The 22,414-nt window shown below is 42.7% G+C and overlaps 2 protein-coding genes across 2 annotated transcripts; both read left to right on the top strand.

Annotated features, from left to right (window-relative positions):
- The first annotated feature begins 8,554 nt into the window (after positions 1-8,554).
- LOC132234496 (putative olfactory receptor 7A2) lies at positions 8,555-9,502 on the top strand. Its single transcript, XM_059695448.1, has one exon. It carries the CDS (start codon positions 8,555-8,557, stop codon positions 9,500-9,502), a length of 948 nt encoding a protein of 315 aa, XP_059551431.1.
- An 11,308-nt stretch (positions 9,503-20,810) lies between these two features.
- LOC132234112 (olfactory receptor 7A10-like) lies at positions 20,811-21,764 on the top strand. Its single transcript, XM_059695162.1, has one exon. It carries the CDS (start codon positions 20,811-20,813, stop codon positions 21,762-21,764), a length of 954 nt encoding a protein of 317 aa, XP_059551145.1.
- The last annotated feature ends 650 nt before the right edge of the window (positions 21,765-22,414 follow it).

Below are 22,414 nucleotides of genomic sequence, written 5' to 3'. Positions count from 1 at the left end.
TTGGGAAAATTGAACTGATACATGCAAAAAAATGAAACTAGACCACCAACTTACACCATACACAAAAATAAACTCAAACTGGATAAAGGACTTAAACATAGGATGGGAAACCATAAAAATCTAAGAAGAAGCTATAGGCAACAAAATAGCAGACATTTGTTGAACAATATCTTTACTAATACAGCTCCTAGGGCCATGGAAACTAAGGAGAAAATAAACAAATGGGACTACATCAAAATAAAAAGCTTCTGCACAGTAAAAGAAACCATCAACAAAACCACAAGGAAGCCCACTGCATGGGAGAACATATTTGCCAATGTTATCTTTGATAAGGATTTAATCTCCAAAATTTATAGGGAACTCATACAGCTTAACAAAAGGAAGATAAACAATCCAATCAAAATATGGGCAAAGGACCTAAATAGACATTTTTCAAAAGAGGACGTACAGAAGTCCAACAGGCTTATGAAAACGTACTCAATATCACTAATCATCCAAGAGATGCAAATCAAAACAACAATAAGTACCATCTCACACCTGTCACACCTGGCTATCATCAGCAAATCAACAAATGCAAGTGCTGGTGAGGATGTGGAGAACAAGGAACACTCTTGCACTGCTGGTGGGAATGCAGAACTGGTGCAGCCACTATGGAAAACAGTATGGCGTTTCTTCAAAAAATTAAAAATGGAATTTCCATTTGACCCAGTAATCTCAGTTCTAGGAATATATCCCAAGAAACAGAAATACCAATCATAAAGGCTACATGCACCCCTATGTTCATAGCAGCACGAATTACAATAGTTAAGATCTGGAAACAGCCCATGTACCCATTAGTATATGAGTGGATTAAAAGCTGTGGAATACTATGAAGTTTTAAAAAAGAAGGATCCCTTACCCTTTGAGACAGCACAAAGGGACATGAAGAGTATTGTGCTAAGTGAAATAAGCCAGTCAGAGAAAAACAAGCATCACATGATCTCACTTATTGGTGGAATCTAATGAACAAAATAAACTGAACAAAACAATAGGTCCAGAGGAATGGAAGCATGGAACAGACTGATGCATCCCACAGAAAAAGGGAGAGAAGGGATGGGCAGAGAATAACCAAAGAACTTATATGCTTATATGCATACTAGCAGCCCAGTGCATGAAAATTGTGCACTGGGGGTGAGTGGGTCCTTCAGCCTGGCCTGTGCCCTATCACAGTCCACAGCCCCTCAATCCTTACCACCCACCTACTCACTACTCCTTAGCCCTGTGCCAGAGGCAAAAGAGGCTCCTGCCACCATCAATGCAATCCTCAGCCATGAGACAGACTTTCTGGGTTGAGCGTCTGCCCCCTGGTGTTCAGTGCGCATCATAGCGACTGGTCGTTCTGGACGTTCTGCCTTAAGAGTCACTTTGGATTTTATTATATAGACTAGAGGCCCAGTGCATGAAATTCATGCACAGGTACAGTCCCTAGACCAGGCCTGCAATCAGGGCCATCTTCCCTGGGTGCCCGCAGCTGGCCCCACCCCTGACTGCCACCCACCCCCAGTTCCAGGTCCGCCACCAGGCGATCAGAGCCTGATGGCTTGGGGAAGGAACCAAGAGGTCAGCTGTTGCTGCCCACTCGCCGGCCCTGCACCTGCCGCAGATCACCCTCTGTGTTGGGGGCAACCCACAGGGCAGGGACCTTGGCCAGGCACCGTCCCTGCCCCCTGCCACCCACCCCTGGTACCTGTTCACCATCGGGCGACGGGAGACTACTGGTTGAGGAAAGGGACCAAGAGTTGGTCAGTGCGACTCATTGTGACTGGTCGAATGGTCGTTCTGGTCATTCCGCTGTTAGGGTCTTTTGCAATTACCCTTTTATTATATAGGATATGCATAATCCATGGACACAGACATTAGTGTGGTGGAGGCCAGGGTGGGAGGGAGGGAGATGGAGGGGAGTAGGCAATGGAAAAATTGGCAGATATCTGTAATACTCTCAACAATAAAGATAAAAAATAAAAAATAGAATAAAATAGTAATTTTTTTAAAAGATGTTTGTAAGAGCGTGTTACTTCTGCAGTCTCCAGGGGAGAATCCATTTCCTCTCCTACTCCAGTTTCTCATGCCACATGGCCCTTTCTCCATCTTTAACGCCAGCTGTGTAGCATCTTTAGTCTCCCTCTGATTCCAACAATTCTTCCTTCCCCTTTTCCAAATGTTAGAACCACCATGATTTCATTAGTCCCACCTACAGTATTATGGCCAATCTTACCTTAAAGTCAGCTGATTAGCCAACTATTCAATCTGCTACTCTAATCCTATCTTGCAATAAAAAGTAACATATTACAAGTTTCTGGGGATTATGATGTGGATACCTTTGGAAGCTCAGCCTACTATGAAAATCTTTTCAATAATGTATTCCATGGTGTCACACAAGGGCCCTTACATAAAAAAATTTAAAAAGGTATTTTTCAGAAGAATATCATATGATGTCATTTATAAATACTTATCGTAATATATAAAAGGGTAATATGCAAATTAGGCCAGGACACCATAACGGGATGACTGGACAGGAGGAGGTTGCCCAGGTGAGGCCCTAACAGAGATGGAGACAGAGACAGGGGAACCGGCCTGAGCGGGTGCGGCAGCTCAGACAGCCCAGAGCACACACAGGTAGAGGGGCCAAGAGGGGGTGTTTGAGGTTGGCCGAACCACCGCCCCGGCTCGGGAACCCTCAGAGTGAACACAGGCAGGGGGGCATGGTGGGCCTGGGGTGGAGGTCAGGCGTGGGTCTTGGCCGCCCACGGCGGCGGTCCGGCCTGACTCCTGAAGCAGCCCGTGGGGTACCTCCTCACACTGCGGGAGGAGGGGCCTCCTCAAACGATTTCAATCACACGCTGGGCCTCTAGTAAAAGATAATTGAACAATGAATTTATAACAGCTTCTAGAATGAGTGAATACACTACACATTCAAAATTATGTGCAAAATGGTTTCTGGTTCTAAAGACCTAGAACTACCTAACCTGACTCTAACACAGCCACACCCTTCTACTTAAAGTGTGGTCCATAGACCAGCACCTACAGCAATAACACCACCTGGGAACTTGTTTTATTCAAAGAATCTCAAAAAAAAAAAAAAAAAGGAATCTCTGGCCCACCAAGACCTGCATTTGAACTATAATCCTGGTGACTTACATGCACATTGAAGTTGGAGAAATGCTGGTCTAGACTAGATTTTCTCACCTTCTCATGTTGGCAAGTAGGGCAGGATAATTATTGGTGTTGGGTATTATAGGTGTTTAGTAACCTTCCTCCAGACATTGCCAAATATTTCCAGGGGCAAAATCAACTAGGGTAGAGAAACACTGGCCCAGAGTTTGAAAATTAAAATCAACCTGACAGATTCCAATCAAGGCCCATCCCTTGTTTGGTTCATAACTTTGAGCAAATCAATAAACTCCTTCAAACTCAGTTTTTGTAAAGGGAATGAAATTCATAATAGAATGGACATTCTGAAAACTTAAATCAGGCAAAGTCTATAAGGTACTAAGCTCAAAATATATGGCATACAACTTTCAAAATGTATCTCATACTTAACAAATCCTGTCTAATAAAAGAATAATATGCAAATTAACCATCACTTCGCGATAAAGATGGTGGTGCCCACAGCCAATAAGGAGGGAATATGCAAATTGATGCAACAAAGATGGAGGTGCCAGCTGGAACCACAGAGCTGGCTGGAGCAGGCAAGAGGCTTGGCTTCCTTGGTTGCCCCAGCCGGCTCTGTGGCCACCACCCAGACAAAGCCATAGTGGCAGGGCAGTTAGGGGCAATCAGGCCAGGAGGGGAGGGCAGTTGGGAGTGATGAGGCTGGTGGTGGGGGAAGTTGGGGGCAAGCAAGCCAGCGTGGGGGCCAATTGGGGGCAAGCAGGCCAGCAGGGGGTACAATTCGGGGTGAGGAGGCCAGCAGTGGGGGGCTGTTGGGCGTGATCAGACCAGAGGGAGGGGCAGTTTGGGCCAAGCATGCCGGCAGGAGGGCAGTTGGGGTGAGCAGGCTGGTAGGAAGGCAGTTGGGCCTGAGCAGGCTAGCGGGGGGATGGGGGGGACAGTAGAGGGCGAGCAGGCCAGTGGAGTGGGCAGTTGGGGGTGATCAAGCCAGCAGGGGGGTGCAGTTGATGGCTTACAGGCCAGTGGGGGACAATCAGGCCAGCAAGGGGGACAGTGAGGGTGAGAAGGCCAATGGGGGGGGGGGAGCAGTTGAGAACAAGAAGGCTGGCAGGCAGGTGAGCGGTTAGGAGCCAGCGGTCCCGGATTGTGAGAGGGATGTCCCAGATTGGAGAGGGTGCAGGCTGGGCTGAGGGACAACCCCCCTCCCCATGCACGAATTTCATGCACTGGGCCACTAGTATTTTCTAATGAGGTACTACATGACAGCTCTTCACTTGTGAAATAAGTACAAAATTCCTTATTATTTGGACAAATGTGTCAGGAAGCCAAAGAGTGTGAAACCCAGGATTCCATATCAAAGGAACACAGTCCTTTTGCTGGAGAGGAGAGTAGCAATTCTCTAGAGACATCAGGGCTGTATCCCCACCACAGATCAGTGCTTGAGGATCACAGGGACCTGGCCTGATGGGTTCCATAATCTCAGACATTGAAGATAATGTTCAATCAGTGTTGGAATAAGGTAGTAAGAGATTAGATCTCTGGAAAGCGTGTAAGATCAAGACAAGGCATCATAAACACTGAACTCACTTGGCCTATAACCTGGTCCCTTGGGATCAGAGAATCATTAGGAAAAATTTCCTTTCTATTTATTCCAGAGATCCACAGGGAAATCACATGCTTAGAAGTTGGAATCACCCAAAAAATATGTGCCTGATGAGCAGGTATAGAGAGAGCTGTACATATCTCCCCTGTGATATCCTCGGCTTGTACAACGTTGGAAGACAGGACATGGTTGCTGCTTTTGACTCCTAAGCTGGCACTGGGACTGATGCTTCACTCCTTCCTGCTGTCTCCTGTGGGGCAGAGCTTCAGTCTCATCATTAACCATCCAGGGAGCAATTCAGACTTCCACACGGAGACCTTCCTCTCAGAGACCGATCCAGGTGAGCCTGGGAGGACAGCGGGTACATCAGGAGAGGGTCAGAGGGGATGGAACATGTCAGCTTTTACCTGAGTCACTGTGACTCTAAGCAGCCAAGCCCAGAGACCCTATATCTCTGTTTGTATTCTTGGTTAAGTAAAGTACTAACTTATACTCAATTTACTTAATATGCTAATATGTATGTATCTCTTTGACTGTGCAATGTATGGCCCGTTGTTGACAGTTGGGTGGTGGGAATGGGAGTCCAGTTTGATGACACAGTGGAATGAGTGAGATGCAGAAAATGGCTCTGGTGAAATGAAAACATATGGAGGAGCTTTGCTGTTCAGGGAGAAGAAGCTAGAGTATTGGGTGTGGAGGACAACGCAGTGAAGTGAGAGTGTTTGTATCACATTTCTAAGACGGCGTGTATTTGAAATTGCTTTGTTCTTTGAAAAGGTTGGGGCTAATGAATGTAGATATGAGTAACTTGAAACAGCAGTTAGTGAGCCATACATTGCAGTCTCTTCTCTCAAGCTGGTATTGACACGGAAAATATTGAATAAGCCTAAAGAGGAATACTAAATAGTTCTACTTCACTACTCCTGAGGCTGCATATATTTGGGGTTTTGTACTCTTTTACTTTCTATATTGCACGGTTAGTGGAAATTCCTGTCCCGCACTCACCCCTATCCTGCAGTGGTCATTTTTCCATACTTTGAATGAGAAATTCTGCCATGCACTTGGGGAATATAAATTGAGGACTGACCATCTTCTAGCCAAAGAGTGTAGTGTGCTGAGAACCAGTACTTTTTACAGTCCAGTGATAGAGAAATTAAGGCCACACATTGTACCTTAAGTCTTAATGACACAAAGTCATCATAGTTCACAATAGTTTACATCTTTATAATGAGGACTTCACTGTCCCAGCTAAGGGGATGAAATATCTCCAAATAGTTTTAAATTTTCTTCTTTACTTCATGTGGGATTTCAAAGTAAATTGCCCTTACCCAAGGAACCTAATGAATAGAGAGACTTAAACTCAGTTTCATCAAACGTATTTTGCTGAATAAATTACTCCATGAGATTTCCATTGCTGCTGGAAAATATTCCTGCAGTCGTTGTTGAAAGTGAACATATACAGGTCTAGGTGCCAGAAGCCTGAAATGAGTCTCATATCAAGATGTGCGAAGGACTGGGCTTCTTCTAGAGCTCAGGGGAGAATCTGTTTTCTTCCCAATTCCAGTTTGCATTGCTGACCACCTGCATTCCGTGGCTCAGGGCCCTTCCTCCTTCATCAAAACTAATAGTGTAGCCCTGCCAGTTTGGCCCAGTGTATGGAGCATTGGCCTGCAGACTCGAGGGCCCCAGGTTCGATTCTGGTCGGGGGCATGTAAGTAGGTTGCCGGCACATCCCCAGTGGGGAGTGTGCAGGAGGCAGCTGATCGATGTTTCTCTCTCGTTGATGTTTCTGACTCTCTATCCCTCTCCTTTCCTCTCTGTAGAATAATCAATAAAATATATTTTTAAAAAAAACACAAATTAATAGTGTAGCCCTAGCTGGTTTGGCTCAGTGGATTGAGCGTCAGCCTGTGGACTGAAGGTTTGATTCCAGTCAAGGGCACATGCTGGGGTTGTTGGCTCAATTCCTAGTAAGGGGCGTGCAGGAGGCATCAAATCAATGATTCTCTCACATCATTGATGTTTCTCTATCTCTCTCCCTCTCCCTGCCTCTCTAAAACCAATAAAAATATACTTAAAACAAAAAATAAACCAATAGTGTACATTTTCATCTTGCCTCCCCTTTTGCATCTAGGGGACCATTGTGTTTACCTTAGTTCCACCTGGATGATCCGGGCTCATCTTCTATTTTAAAGTCAGTCAATTAGCGCCCTAACTGGTTTGGCTCAGTGGATAGACCTTCGGCCGGTGGACTGAAGGGTCCCGGATCGGTTTCAGTCAAGAGCACATGCCCAGCATGTGCTGAGGAGTGGGAGCGCCAGGGAGAGGTTAATGTGGGGAAAAGGAGACATAAGTAATACTTTAAACAATAAAGAATTAAAGAAAAAGGAAAGAGCAAATACCTGGGTTGTGAGTTCAATTCCAAGTGGGGGCGTGCAGGAGGCAGCTGATCAGTGATTGTCTCTCATCATTGATCTTCTAGCTCTCTCTCCCTCTCCCTTCCTCTCTGAAACCAATAAAAAATATATATTTTAAAAATAAAATAAAGTCAACCATTTAACAACCCTGTTCCATCTGCTACCCTAATTTTCCTTGCTATAAAAAAATAACATATTTAAAACTACTGGGGATTGGGATGTGGACATCTTTTGGAGGTTCTTATTCTACCTGCTACAAATCATTTTTCAGTATTATTTTGTGTCACTCAAGGGCCATTATACAAAGGAAACAAATATTTAATCATAGCCTCTAGAATGAGTGAATAACTGTTCCTTTAAAGCTCCATGCAAAGACAATACTTGGGTCATAAGACCTAAAACTACCTGCAGCTAACTCTGACACAGAACCACAGCCTTTCTACTCTGAGAGTGGTCCTCAGGCCAGGACCTGCAGCATCACACCACCAGGGAGCTCCTTGGAAATGCAGAGTCTCTGAGGCCTCCAGACCTGCTGCATCGAATTCTGCATTTGAGCCAGAATCCTGGGGACTTCATGGGAACATTGAAATTGGAGAAGTGCTGATCTAAACTAGGTTTTCTCACCTTTTACCATTCACATTTGGGGAGGGATAATAATTGAAGGGGGTGCTTTTTTGTGAATTGTACTTATTTAGTGGTATCCCCTCAGACATTGCCAGACACCCTCAGTGCAAAATCATTTCTTGTTGAGATCGATTGACTAAAATTATACTCAAGGCCCATCACATACTCTGATATTAACTTTGAGCAGATCACTAAACGCCATCAGCTCCACCCTAGGGCTTTGATCTTCCTCCCTCTCTTGAGTTCTGTGCTCAAATGTTATTTTGTTTGCAGATTTTGCCTAAATACACATAAAAAACAGAATGCCCTCGTCACTTGCTCCTCTAGACCTGCTCTCATTTTCTTCGTATGCTCTCTTACCATCTGTAATGTTATATCTATATATTTCTATTATTTGCTTATATATTCTTGCCCCAGATTGAGTTGTAGGCACTTTTGTTCTTCAGCACCCTCTACTCACAGCCCAGACAGTGCTGAAACCATGGTCAGCACTCAGTTGATATTCCTGAAATGCATGAAAAAGTTCTCATTAAAACTGCAGTATACCTGACATGTTAGGAAAAAAAGCAGATTGGGACAAAAATTCCTACTCTGAAATGACACAGGAAGGTCCTAAATGGAACCAAATCCAGACCAAAATACGGAAATGATTTCCTAATTGCAGGAGACACACTGTAGCATTAGAGCCATATGAGTAATACTAGATTGTATGAAAAGTCCTCATGCTCTTTTCTTCTTTCTTGGAAGTCACTCCCACCTCATGGAACCAGGGAATCTTACAAGAGAGTCAGAATTTATTCTCCTGGGTTTTTCAGAGGACCCAGAACTGCAGCCCCTCATATTTGGGCTTTTCCTCTCCATGTACGTGATCACTGTGTTGGGAAACCTGCTCATCATCCTGGCCGTCAGCTCAGACTCCCACCTCCACACACCCATGTACTTCTTCCTCTCCAACCTGTCCTTGGTAGACATCTCTGTCACCTCCACAACCATCCCAAAGATGCTGGTGAACATCCAGACACAGAGCAAATGTATAACCTACAAAGGCTGCATCAGCCAGACTTATTTTTTCTCACTCTTTGTAGTGTTGGATGACTTGCTCTTGACTGTGATGGCTTATGATCGCTTCGTGGCCATCTGCCACCCCCTGCACTACACAGTCATCATGAACCCCCGGCTCTGTGGACTGCTGGTTCTGGTGTCCTGGATCACAAGTGCCCTGCATTCCTTGTTGGAAAACTTACTGTTGTTGCGACTAACCTTCTGTGCAGACTTGGAAATCCCCCACTTTTTCTGTGAACTCAATCTGATGGCCCAACTTGCCTGTTCTGACAACTTTCTTAATAACATGGTCATGTATTTTGCAGCTGTGTTCCTGGGTGGTGGTCCCTTTGTTTGTATCCTATACTCTTACTCTAAGATAGTGTCCTCCATACGTGCAATCCCATCAGCTCAGGGGAAGTATAAGGCATTTTCTACGTGTGCGTCTCACCTCTCAGTTGTCTCCTTATTTTATGGAACAAGCCTTGGAGTGTATCTCAGCTCTGCTGCTGCCCAAAGTTCACACTCAAGTGCAACAGCCTCAGTGTTGTACACGGTGGTCACACCCATGCTGAACCCCTTCATTTACACTCTCAGGAACAAAGACATAAAAGGGGCCCTGAAACGATTTTTTGGGATGGCAGCCATAATAAAACAGCTGTGCTGAATCTGAAAAACTGAACTTGATCTCATGGCTTCAAGACTGAAATCCAGAAATAAGATCCTTTGATCAGATTGTGTTTATAAAACTTGCTTCTTTTATTTGTTTCCTCGAATTTCCTCTTGTTTTAGTTCAACTTCTCTATACAATTTTAGTAAGCATTTCATTGCACTCTCTGCTATGTCTATTATACAGAGAGTCATTCCCTTTCTCATTTGTTCTAACCTAACAGCTGTTTCCAACCTTGATCAGAATCCAAATTCCAGTTTATTGCATGGACAACATGGATTTCTTAAGATTAATTTATTCTCAAATAATATACATCATTGTAAAGAAATTGTTTTTATTTTATAGATAGAATAGTCATAATTATTCTAGTGTATTATTCACGTGGGAAAAACTTTGCTTGGTTACTCACACTATTTATATAATTTCAGTCCAGAAAAATCTGACACCTCAATTTTATCTTTTATGTTTCTCATTCTTTATACATCAAAACTTTCACTGCTCTTCCTGATAATGTTGACTTTATCCTTGTTCCTCATGAGTCTCAGCCTATTGATGGTAAACTATAGGCTGAAAATGACTGGGCACTGGCCTTGGGCCCTGCTTCTGGTTCCTCAGACCACAGTCAATGTTGTGGCTGGATGGGCTTTTGTGTTATTAAAATTGCAACAATCATGAAGCATCTATGAAATCACAAGGTTTATTACCCACAGGTCCTGGAGGATATACAGCATCCTAAGGGCCACACCAGGAGATCTCTAAATGGGGGAAGGGAGGACGAAGGGAGAGAGATAGAGAGAGAATAGGTTGAGTTGGGAGGGGAGACCTCAGTGCTTCTCTAGTAGCCTTGTCATAAAGCTGGCAATAGGATTATTTGAGACTAGCGGCCCCGTGCACGAATTCGTGCACCAGTCGGGTCCCTGGGTCTGGTCTGCAGGATTGGGCCAACACCAGCTCTCTGACATCCTCTGAGGGGTCCTGGATTGTGAGAGAGTGCAGGTCAGGCCAAGAGACCCCACCAATGCATGACCAGCATCAGGGACGGATGCAGGAGGTTGGTCAGCTGGAGAGAGCTAGTGGGAGGACTCCAGAGCATGTCCTGTTAATTGTGCTCAGTCCCAATTGGTCGGACCCTAGCAGCAAGCTAACCTACCAGTTTAAGCATCTGCCCCCTGGTGGTCAGTGCATGTCATAGTGAGCGGTTGCTCGGCCCTAGCATATCATTAGCTTATTTCACTTTCATTGGTGAATGGATGACTGGACACTCAGCATATTAGGCTTTTATTATATAGGATAGAAGTCTTTGAAACAGATGCCTCATGCATCAAAAGTTTCATGTCAGGTATTTACACTAATATGCTACTAAGATTTACAACTAATCTCCACATTTTATTATCTTATTCAACTCAGTGCCCAGAATACCTACAATAATACCTGGGAACATTGATTATCAAGTACATATGTCCCAATGGTTTCTATATGGATATGAGGCAGGAGAGAAAGAAACCAAAGCCCCACTTCTGGGCATGATCAAAGAGAAAGCAGTTTATGGCAGGAAACCCCCTGCAGTGGTTAGAGGTCACAACAACAAGGACTGACCAGAACCAGATCATTCCAAGATGGAAGAAAATTGACAAAAGACCGACCCCAAAGCTCATTATACGATCATTACAATGAAAACTGACACCACAAATAGAAAGGTGGCCAAGGGGGTCAAACTCCATGACACTTCCAGAACAACCCTGTTAGGAACAAGGCTCCCTCCCAATCAAAAGGCAGAGACAGATTTGGTGCCACAGTGCTTGGAGAACACCTCCCACCCTTCCACCTTGAACACACATAAAATCCCAGAAACTAACTGACCACCTGCACAACTCACTCTCAAGTTGGTCCGCTCATATGGGTACTTTTTTTCTACAGTGGCACCCAAGCCCAGGCCTCTTTCTTTGTCTCTACCTGAATAAAACTTGCTTTATTCTCACTTTGATTCATCCTTGAAAACTTTCCTGGATGAGTCAAGGATCTGAAAGTCACCTGACACTCGAAAGTTCCAGATTGTGCTGGGGCAGGGCCAGCCCCCAGCACAGAAGTGGTCCAGTAACACATACATACATGAGACATACAGAGACAAAGGGGAAATGAGCTATATGTGACATTCTGAGCTAAAGATGAGGTATTGGAGATACTACCCTTTCCCCATTATATACTCTTGGCTCCTTCTTCCTGAATTAATGACCTTATGTGCATGGGTTTATTTCTGGGCTCTCTATTCTGTTTCTTTGATCTATGAGTCTGTTTTAATGCCAGTACTGTACTGCTTTAATTACTATAGCTTTGTATGTATTTTGAAACCTATGAACATGATGCTTCTAGGTTAGTTTTGCTTTCTCAAGATTGCTTTGGCTATTCAGAATTTTTTGTAGTGCCCTACAAGTTTAAGAATTGTGTGTTCTATTTCTGTGGAAAAAATGACATTGGAATTTTGATAGAGATTGCATTTAATGTATAGATTGCTTTGAGTATTTTTTAATTCAATCTAGTAAATTTGAAGATCTAATTGGTTTTATTAAGTGATTCATGAATCAGACAGCATCCCACCTAACAAGTAAGACAAATTTCTGAAGAGTTGTACAAAAGTAGAAAGTTTTTACAGAAAAAAAAAAAAAGAATACCATAAGGGGGCTATTAAAAATGGAAAAGAAAGGATTTGGAAGGGACTTGAATTCTTTTGGGGGGGGGGGGAGGGGAGATGAGAACAAGAGGGTTTTCTCATGCAGATTCCTTCTTCTTTCTACAAGGATGGAGAGGGCCCATGTGACAGATTACCTTACTGGTGCTTGACCAAAAGATTCCAAACTGGTTGATTAAAACTATATTTCTGGGAGATGTAGACACTTCCATTAGATACAGTGTTAAATTTGGGTTTGGCATCCTGGACTTTTAGCATGAGTGATGCCAATATTAATTCTTCCTATCAGTTTCCAGTGTATACCTTTCCATTTTTTGTGTCTTTTTTTTCATATTTTTTAAACATGTTTTTACTGATTTTAGAGAGGAAGGGAAAGGGAGAGAGAGAAACATCAACGAATGATGAGAGAGAATCATCTATCGGCTGCCTCCTGCATTCCCCCCCGCCTTGGAGATTCAGCCCGCAACCCAGGCACGTGCCCTTGACCTGAATTGAACTCAGGACCCTTCAGTCTGCAGTCCAAACCTCTATCCACTGAGCCAAACTGGCTAGGGCACTTTTTTGTCTCTTCTTCAATAACATTCAGCAATATGTTATAGTTTTCAATGTACAGGTCTTTCACTTCCTAAGTTGTTTACTCCTAGTATTTTATTCTTTTTGATGCAGTTGTAAGTGGGATTATTTTTTTAATTTCTCTCTCTGACACTTTGTTATTAGACACTACAGATTTCTGTAAATTGATTTTTGTCTTGCACAATATTGCTGAATTCATTTCTTGGTTCTAACAAATTGTTTTTATTTTAAACTAGAGGCCCAGTGCACAAAATTTGTGAACTTGGGGACGTGGTTCCCTCAGCCGGACCTGCACCCTCTTGCAGTCCGCGACCCCTTGGGGAATGTCCGACTGCCACTGAGGCGGGAGATGCTCACACCACCACTGCTGCACATGCCAGCCATGAGCCCAGCTTCTGGCTGAGCAGCACTCCCCCTGTGGGAGTGCAATGACCACCAGTGGGCAGCTCCTGCATTAAACGTCTGCCCCCTGATGGTCAGTGTGCATCATAGCAACCAGTCATTCCACCTTTCGTTCAGCTATTTGGTCAATTTGCATGTTAGGCTTTTATTATATAGGATAACTTATTGGAGTGAATGAATGAAATAAACTGAATGTATTTAAAATGCAAACTTTTCTGAATTAAAGCAGCCATACAGAAATTAAGAGTACATGTAATTACTCTGATCCTCTGCTCCCTTATTTTTGGTGGTGATGTGAGATGATAAACTTGATTCAGTCAATTTTGTTAATAAATAAAATATTTAAAAATATTTCATGAGTCTAAGAATTCTTTCATAGGAATGGACTATATGTATGTGACATGCGTTACATTTATATGATTTTCTTCCTAATAAACACACACATGTATATGTCCAACACAGACTTGTTGAAATTTTCATCTTTCATTTTAAAGAAAACTTGAAAAAAAAATGCAGCAAATAGGAGCTAAAAAAACAAATGGTTAAATTAAAGTGAAATTAAAAGAAAGTAGAAATGTAGACACAAAGATTTAAAGTAGAATTGTTGAGGACAATGGCGGCAGAGCTGGTGGAAGTTGCTCTCTTCTCCTCCCGGCCTGCATTTGGAATCACAACTAAATTATACAACAATCAACCTGAAGATCCAACTGAAAGCAGCTGAACAGAAGTCTTACAACCAAATATTTGTAGAAGAAGCCACATCGAGACCAATGCCATCTTTCCTGGGGAAAGCACTCCCCTCCAATCTGTATCAGCCTAGAGGACTGCACAGGTCCCTCGCTCCCAGTCGCCCTGCCATCCAGTCTGAGCTCACAGCCCACAAAGGAGTGTGCTGTCAGAGCCTGTACTAGGAATGGGGAAGCGATGACCTTATTTCTAGAAACTCATATCAACGCAAAAGACAATTACTTAAACCTGAATAACAACCTTACCCTGTTTACTCTGCTTTTCCCAGTAACCACCTATATCTGACTCCCCTCCCTCAACACCTTTTTCTGTCTTCAGTTAATGGTGGTGGTTAGGGTGCTATTTTCAGGAGTTACTTAATTTTCCTAGATCTCTCCCATATATATAGGAGGTATATATGTTCTTAAACTTTTGTTTTTTTTGTCCTGTCAATCTTTCCTTTATTACAAAGATGCGTAAGCCAAAAACCAGAAGGGTACAGGTTAAATTATTTTTCCTCCCCTACTGTAGGGATCAGCTCTAGGGTTAAGCCTCTGACTGACCTGTGGCAGGGCCACAGACAAGTCCCAGCTTGGAGGGCAGAGCCCTCTTAGCTTAATTAAGCTTAACCTTATAGCCTTCCCTAGTTCCTTCCTATGTAGCTAATGGGCTGTGGGAGGTACAGCAAGTGCTACCAAAACAAGGTGATACTCACAAGAACATTGTAAACATGTTGACCACTACCCTTATTTTGATCTGCCTATGGAATAAAGCCTCAGCTTTAAGACTGGGTATTTCAGTGTCCTCATCCAGGCACAGGAGATCCACTGAGCCTCAGCTGTACTCTATTGTCTGTATTTTCTTTAATCCTCCACTGCCCCTCCTCAGGTTCACCGAACCCTTGGCTGTGCTGGTGCGGCACACCCTACAGAACAACAGGTTATACCATATAGCCTAGGGGAGTAGAAGGCTATACCATCTAGGTTTGCATAAGTGCACTTTCTGATTCACACTCAATGACAAAATCGCCTATGGATGCATTTCTCAGAACATGTCCCTGTTTGTTAAGCAGTGCATGACTTTACACCTTTCATTCAAAATCTTAAGCAAACACAATTTTTGGTGAAGATGGCCTACATCTGCCTACTCCTTTCTTACAGCAGCACCAAAACTTTCTACTCAAAGAGTGGTCCTCAGATCAGCACCTGCAAAACCAGCATTTTCCTAGAACTTTTGAGAAATGCAGATGCCCTGGATCCACCAGCACCTCCTGAACCAGTATCTGTGCTTGAACTAGAATTGTGGGTGATGCATATTGATAAAGACTAACAGCAATTTAAGCAAACATAAACAGTCAGGAGGGTCTATGGGAGGAGCTAGCACTAATGGAATTTATCACACTGTATGTAATCGTGAGACCCCGACAGGAAGAACACTATGTTTATAAAACTCCATGGTTCTAACTTCCCTGTCCCTTCCATAAGTACCCCTCCATCTTGGTACACAGGCTAGAGTGTTCATGTGGCTTGTCATGTCTGCATGCATTGGTTGCAATACTTTCTTTTTCCTGAATAAATCTTTTTGGTGATGAAACACCTAGTCAATGTTCTTTTTTTTTAAGTCAATAATAGGCACTGTGAAGTTGGAGAAGGGCTTGTCTAGACTAGGAAATTTTACCTTCTAAATATGACATAACTATTTGTGTTGGGAATTGCAAGTATTTAGCAGCCTACGTTCAAATATTCCCTCATTGGGAACCACTGCACAGTTTGAGAACGGAAAGCATCATGACAGATTCTAATCAACACCGTACTCTGATTATAATGTTGGATTGGTAACTAAACTTCTTCAAGCCCACTTCTGCAATGGAGAATGAAGGTCATAATTTTAGCACTTCAGAGAAAGCACTTTTATAAAATTTAAAGCAAACAATGCATATAATGTAATAAACACATATTGTATAGCATAAAATTATATAAGTGCCTCATAATTAACAAAGATCTTATAATGTGGGACTCTTATCTGCTGATATAAGTATGAAATTTCTCATTGAACTGGCAAATGTGTCATGAACCCAAGGAGGGCGGTGCCCAAGCTTTACATCAAAGTCACACAGTCCCCTCCCTGTTGAAGAAAGAAATAGCAACTTTCTGGAGGTATCAGAGGGAGTGCCCCACAACAAGTCAGTGCTTTGAAAATCCAAGGTTTTTAGACAAGTCAGTTTCCTCAGTCTTGGACTTTTGAGAAAAGGTAATTGAAAGTTGGGAAAGGTGTTGGGAGATGAGACTCAAGAGGGTCATGGAGAAGGAGTAAATAAAACAAGATTCACTTAACTTCTCACCTGGTCCCTTGGGAACAAAGAATCAGCAGGAACATTTTCCATCTGTTCAGACCAGTGTGTCCACAGGGAAACCGGGTGCTCAGAGGTGGGAGCAACAATGCCAGCAGGTATCTAATGAGCAGATAAAGGAGGAGTAATATCTCCTCTGCAGCAGACTCGCAACATGTGCAATGTTAGGCTGGAACAGAACGTATTTGTTTCTTTGGGAGTCTTAAGTCTGACTCTGAGAGTAATGCTTGACTCTTTTTTGCCCTTTTGTCTGAGACCAGAGCTTCAGTCTCCAACATTAACCATCCAGGGAGCAATTCAGACTTCTACAAGGAGCCCTTCCTTTCAGAGGCCCATCCAGGTGAGTCTGAAAGTGCAGCGGGTGCTGTGGGAAGATAAAGGGAATGCATCCCAGAATTTCTCCCTGAGGTAACCTGAGAGCCTAACCAGGCCAGCTCAGAGCTGAGAGACTACCATACATAGCAAACAGGTATGATAACTGAAAGCATCATGACAGATTCTAACCAACACCTTATTCTTATATATAGTTAATACATTTAGTATGCTAAATTAGTTTTCTCCTAAAAACATTGCTGTTTGGCATATATATACACATTTAGGAGAATGGATGAAAATGTATTAATTTTGTGCGGTCAACTCTATCAGTCTGTCATATTGTGTCTTATCCCATTACTTTAAAACATAAACAGTTCTATATTTTTCACCTTGGCAGAAACACTCTTTGCATTCAATTAATGATCTTTTCTATCCATTTTCTAAGCATAATCCATTTATGTTTACATAGGGAGAAATTATAACTGTAGATACTGCTTTCTCCACTGCCTTTTAAAAGTAGATTTTTGTATTTTTATTTCCACACCCTTGCCCCTATATCGGAGATTGGAGACCTATATTGATGTGATTAAAGTTTTGTGGGGTTTTTCTTTTCTTTTCTTTTACTATTTTATTCATGCCAATATTTGAATACACAATATTTAACCATGTTCATTTTCCCTGCCATTTTTATATTATGAATAAGCCATACCTTAACATTTTTCTATATAAAAGCAAACACCTATAAAACCAAATAAATGAACAAAGTCAGTGAGCTCCCTGCTCATTTGACCTCACATTATACAAAGACGGCCCAGTACAATGATATAAGTGTGCTATGACATCACATTCTCAGGGATAAATATGTGAAGAAAGGGGGTCAATTGTTGTGGCATGAGCAGGATTTTATAAAAAATAAATGTTCGGGGATGATTTGTATGTTGACAAGAAACAGAACCAGGACTAGTGCCCACCCATCAGTTGTGTCACAAAAGAGATCAAAACTCAAACCCAAAAATAGCAAAGGAAAGATGTTATTGAGCCATATAAACACCAGAGTGATCTAATAAACATGGAATAGGTGCAGGAATCACAATTACATCAAAGGCTTGGGAAGAGCCCGGCCAGCTTGGCTCAGTGGCTGAGCGTCGACCTGGGAACCAGGAGGTCACGGTTCGATTCCCCGTCGGGGCGCATGCCTGGGTTGCGGGCTCGATCCCCGGTGTGGGGCGTGCGGGAGGCAGCCGATCCATGATTCTCTCTCATCATGGATGTTTCTCTCTCTCTCTCCCTCTCCCTTCTTCTCTGAAATCAATAAAATTTAAAAAAAAAAAAAAAAGGCTTGGGAAGACGCTGTGATGAGGCCAGTGGAGCAGTGAAGTACCAGTCAGTGTGTGGTCCCTTGAGTCAGAGGTAACTTCAGCATCCACACTGGCTCCCTCTTCTCTCTGCACCTGGCCCTCTGCTGGGCTGTTCACTATTATTTTTCCCTCAATATCAGGAAATGGCCTTTTAAGCAGTTCTTGCATTTACTGTGTTAAATTTCAGATTTGCTTCACTGTTTCCCAAAATAAGACATGCCTTTTACATTGTGATCCAGCATTTTTACACACAGACACAGAAATACACACACACACACACACAGACATGCATGCATGCATGAGTGAACAAAGGGAACCCTGAAATGATTATGTATGGACCCTCACTGTGTATGACACACTCTAATACTTTCTTTTGTGCCTCCTTGATTCCAATCTATTTCATTCTTACAACTGTAATATGACACCCTCATGCAGTGGTTCTCAACCTGTGGGTCGCGACCCCTTTGGGGGTCGAAGGACCCTCACAGGGGTCGCCTAAGACCATCCCGCATATCAGATATTTACGATACGATTCATGCCAGTAGCAACATTACAGTTATGGAGCAGCAACGAAAATAATTTTATGGTTGGGTCACAGCATAAGGAACTGTATTGAAAGGGCCAGAAGGTTGAGAACCACTGCCATTGCTCCTGATCTCAGAATATGGAGAACACTCCTCAAGCATGTCCTCCACACCTAACTTCATAGAATACATGTTTATTCAGTCACACTAAACTAAATGTGAAGGGGGAGAATGAGTTTGTATAACATGCTATATGCCTCAGGTACTCACAGTCTAGCAAGGAACAAAGACATGGGATTAAATAAAAATCTCCCCATGGGTGCCCTAACACTTAGATTAAGAGCATGAGAAAGTGACCTTTTCCTGTGCTAATGTTAGAAAATAAAAGGTTCATGAAGGAGAGGATCCAGTCTCTCTGAAAGAGGAGTTGGACTTTGGAGGATGGAGAGGGGTGAAAAATTCCAAAAGACAAGTGGGGAGACCCCAAGCAGAGGAAAGTGAGCCCATAAAGGCTCTGAGCCCTGCAGCTGTGGTGTCAGGTGAAGCTGGACTCAAGTTCAATGTGTAGGAGACCTGTGTGAGGGAGGCCAGGGCTCTGTGATGGTGGAGCTGGCTGAAAGTTCACAGACACTTGAGCCTCGTGTTTGAAACTACGGAATTTTGTCTTCTATCTCCAGTGAGGTATCACTAGGGGAGGAATTTTAATCAGAGAGTTCAAGGATCAGCAATAAAGTTCTCTCTGAGTCAATGTGTGCATTTGGCTAGAGGGGTGCCCACCTGTTAGATGGGAGAGATGACAGGGAACTGAAATATGTCTATGGAATTGGAGACCAAGGTGTTTGGAAGCAATAAAGACATTTGAAAGGTAGAAGAAAATAACCAGCCTTATCCCATCACAGTGGTAACCATTCATTTACCAACAAGCAGGAAGTACACCAAGCTCTCTACATACAGTATATTGATTATCTGCCCACCATCATAGGCCAATGGATACTGCAATCTTCATCATCATGTGAGGAACTTAACAATTATTGGGCTGTAGCCCTAACCGGTTTGACTCAATGAATAAAGCATCGACCTGAGACTGAAGGGTCCTGGGTTCAATTTTGACCAAGGACACATTCCTGGGTTGCGGGGGCGATCCCCAGTAAGGGGTGTTCAGGAGGCAGCCGATCAATGATTCTCTCTCATCATTGATATTTCTCTCTCTCTCTCTCTCCTTCTCCTTTCCTCTCTGAAATCAATAAAAATACATTTTTTAGAAAAAGACAAAGAGAGAATCTTAAAAGCAGCAAGAGAAAAGCAGTTAGTTACCTACTAGGGAGCACCCTTACAACTCTCCACTGATTTCTCAACAGAAATGTTGCAGGCCAGAAGAAAGTGGTAAGAAATATTCAGTGATGAATATCAAGGACCTATAACCAAGATTACTCTACCCAGCCAAGTTACCATTTAGAATCAAAGGTCGGATAAAGAGCTTCACATACAACAAAAAGCTAAAGGAGTTCATCACCACCAAACCAGTATTACATGAAATGTTCAAGGGTATTCTTGAAGAAGAAGAAGAAAAAGTGGAGGAGGAGGAATAAAGGAGGAGGGGGGAAGAAGAAGAAGAAGAAGAAGAAGAAGGAGGAGGAGGAGGAGGAGGAGGAGGAGAAGGGGGGAAGAAAAGGATAAAAAATTTGAAGAATAGAATGGCAATAAAAACATACCTGTCAATAATTGAAACTAAAAATCAAGATAAATGAACAAAAAATCTAATGAACAAAATAAACTGATGGGGGGAGGATGGGGAGGGAGTATGGGGGTTAATGGGGGGGGGAATGAGGACACATTTGTAATTCCTTAACTAATAAAGAATTTAAAGATTTAAAAAATAAATAAACTGATGAATAAAATACAACCAGAGGCATGGAAACTTGGAATAAACTGATGAATCTCAGAGAGAAGGGCAAGAGTAGGAAAAAGATTAAGCAAAGAACTTATATGCATATATGCATTACCTATGGACACAGACAATAGGATGGTGAAGGCCTGCGGTGGAGTGGGAACTGGGTAAAGTGGGAAATGGAGTTGAAAAAGGGTGACATCTGTAATACTCTCAATCATAACTATTTTAAAAGAAATAAACAAACAAAAAACATATGTAATCCATGGCCACCTTGGGAAAAAGATTTGAGGAGAACAGAAATTCCTAATCAGAGATGTCATGGGTTAGGGTGTGTGTCTTAAAGGGGATGATATGTTCAAAAAAAAATATTGATTACTTTACTGCAAAATATAACTATACCATTTCAACTATGTTAGTAATAGCCATTTGCTTAAAAATTGATCATGCTATTTTTTCTTTCCTTCTAGTCACCTACACCACATGAGACAAGGCAATGATACCCCAATTTCAGAATTTCTTCTTCTGGGATTTTCAGAGGAACCAAAACTGCAGCCCCTCATATTTGGGCTTTTCCTCTCCATGTACCTGATCACTGTGCTGGGAAACCTGCTCATCATCGTGGCTGTCATCTCAGACTCCCACCTCCACACGCCCATGTACTTCTTCCTCTTCAACCTGTCCTTGGTAGACATCTGTTTCACCTCCACCACCATCCCAAAGATGCTGTGGAACATCCAGACACAGAGCAAAGTCATCACCTATGCAGGATGCATCACACAGATGTATTTTGTCATACTGTTTGGAGTGTTGGATGACATCCTCTTGACCATAATGGCCTATGACCGCTTTGTGGCCATCTGCCACCCCCTGCACTACATGTTCATCATGAACCCCCAGCTCTGTGGACTGCTGGTTCTGGTGTCCTGGATCATAAGTGGCCTGAATTCCTTGTTACAAAGCATAATGGTATCGCAGCTGTCCTTCTGTACAAACTTTGAAATCACCCACTTTTTGTGTGAAATCAAACAGGTCATCCAACTCGCTTGTTCCGACACCTTTCTTACTAACATGGAGATGTATTTTATAACTGTGCTACTGGGTGGGGGTCCCCTCGCTTGTATCCTTTACTCTTACACTAAGATAGTGTCCTCCATATGTGGAATCTCATCAGCTCAGGGGAAGTATAAAGCATTTTCTACCTGTGCGTCTCACCTCTCAGCTGTCTCCTTATTTTATGGTACAGTCCTAGGAGTGTACCTCAGCTCTGCTGCTTCCCAAAGCTCACACTCAAGTGCAGCAGCCTCAGTGATGTACACTGTGGTCATACCCATGCTGAACCCCTTCATCTACAGTCTGAGAAACAAAGACATAAAGAGGGCCCTGAAAAGGTTCTATGGGATGGCAGGTACAAAAGGGACAATCATCCTGAGGTAGAAAAAGTGCTCCAAGACTCAAAACCGGAAATTGAGATTCTTTCATCAGATTGTAGTTTTCAGACTTGGCCCTAGTATTATGTCCTTGAATTTCCTTTGTTTGTTTCAACTCTTCTATACAATTTAAGTAACCATTTTATAAAGCTTTCTGCTTTGTCTCTTACATAGACAGGTGTTCCCTTTGTCTTATTTTACCTCCACAAAGTTCTTTCCAACCTTGATCAGAAATATTTGGAAGTTTTCATTTACTTCACTAGAAACATTGATGTCTTATCAATAATTTCTTCTCAAATTACATATATCATTGTAAGTAATTTGTTCTGTGTTCACCATGAGTCCCTCATTCTTTGTACATCAGTACCTTAACTGATCTTCCTGATACTGCAGACTTTATCATTGTTCCCTATAAGTCTCAGTCTGTTGATAGTGATGAAATAGGATAGGATTGCCTGGGCACTGGCCTGGGTCCTACTACTTGTTCCACAGACCAGAGTCAATGTTGTGATTAGATGGATCCTTATGGTCCTTATTATGATTGCAACAACCATCATGGAGCTATGAAAATGTAAATTTAATACTCACAGGTCCAGCATGCCCAAATGCCACACAGGAAAGTGAGTGTGTGTGTGTGTGTGTGTGTGTGTGTGTGTG

This window comes from Myotis daubentonii, chromosome 5, assembly GCF_963259705.1.
Source record: "Myotis daubentonii chromosome 5, mMyoDau2.1, whole genome shotgun sequence".
Taxonomy (NCBI): Eukaryota; Metazoa; Chordata; class Mammalia; order Chiroptera; family Vespertilionidae; genus Myotis; species Myotis daubentonii.
Note: the sequence above shows the minus strand (reverse complement) of the source record. Positions and strands in the feature narration are given on the sequence as shown.

Bases quoted from the DNA above. Each gene is read 5' to 3' on its own strand.
- LOC132234496 (XM_059695448.1), top strand. From the start codon at position 8,555: ATGGAACCAGGGAATCTTACAAGAGAGTCAGAATTTATTCTCCTGGGT.
- LOC132234112 (XM_059695162.1), top strand. From the start codon at position 20,811: ATGAGACAAGGCAATGATACCCCAATTTCAGAATTTCTTCTTCTGGGA.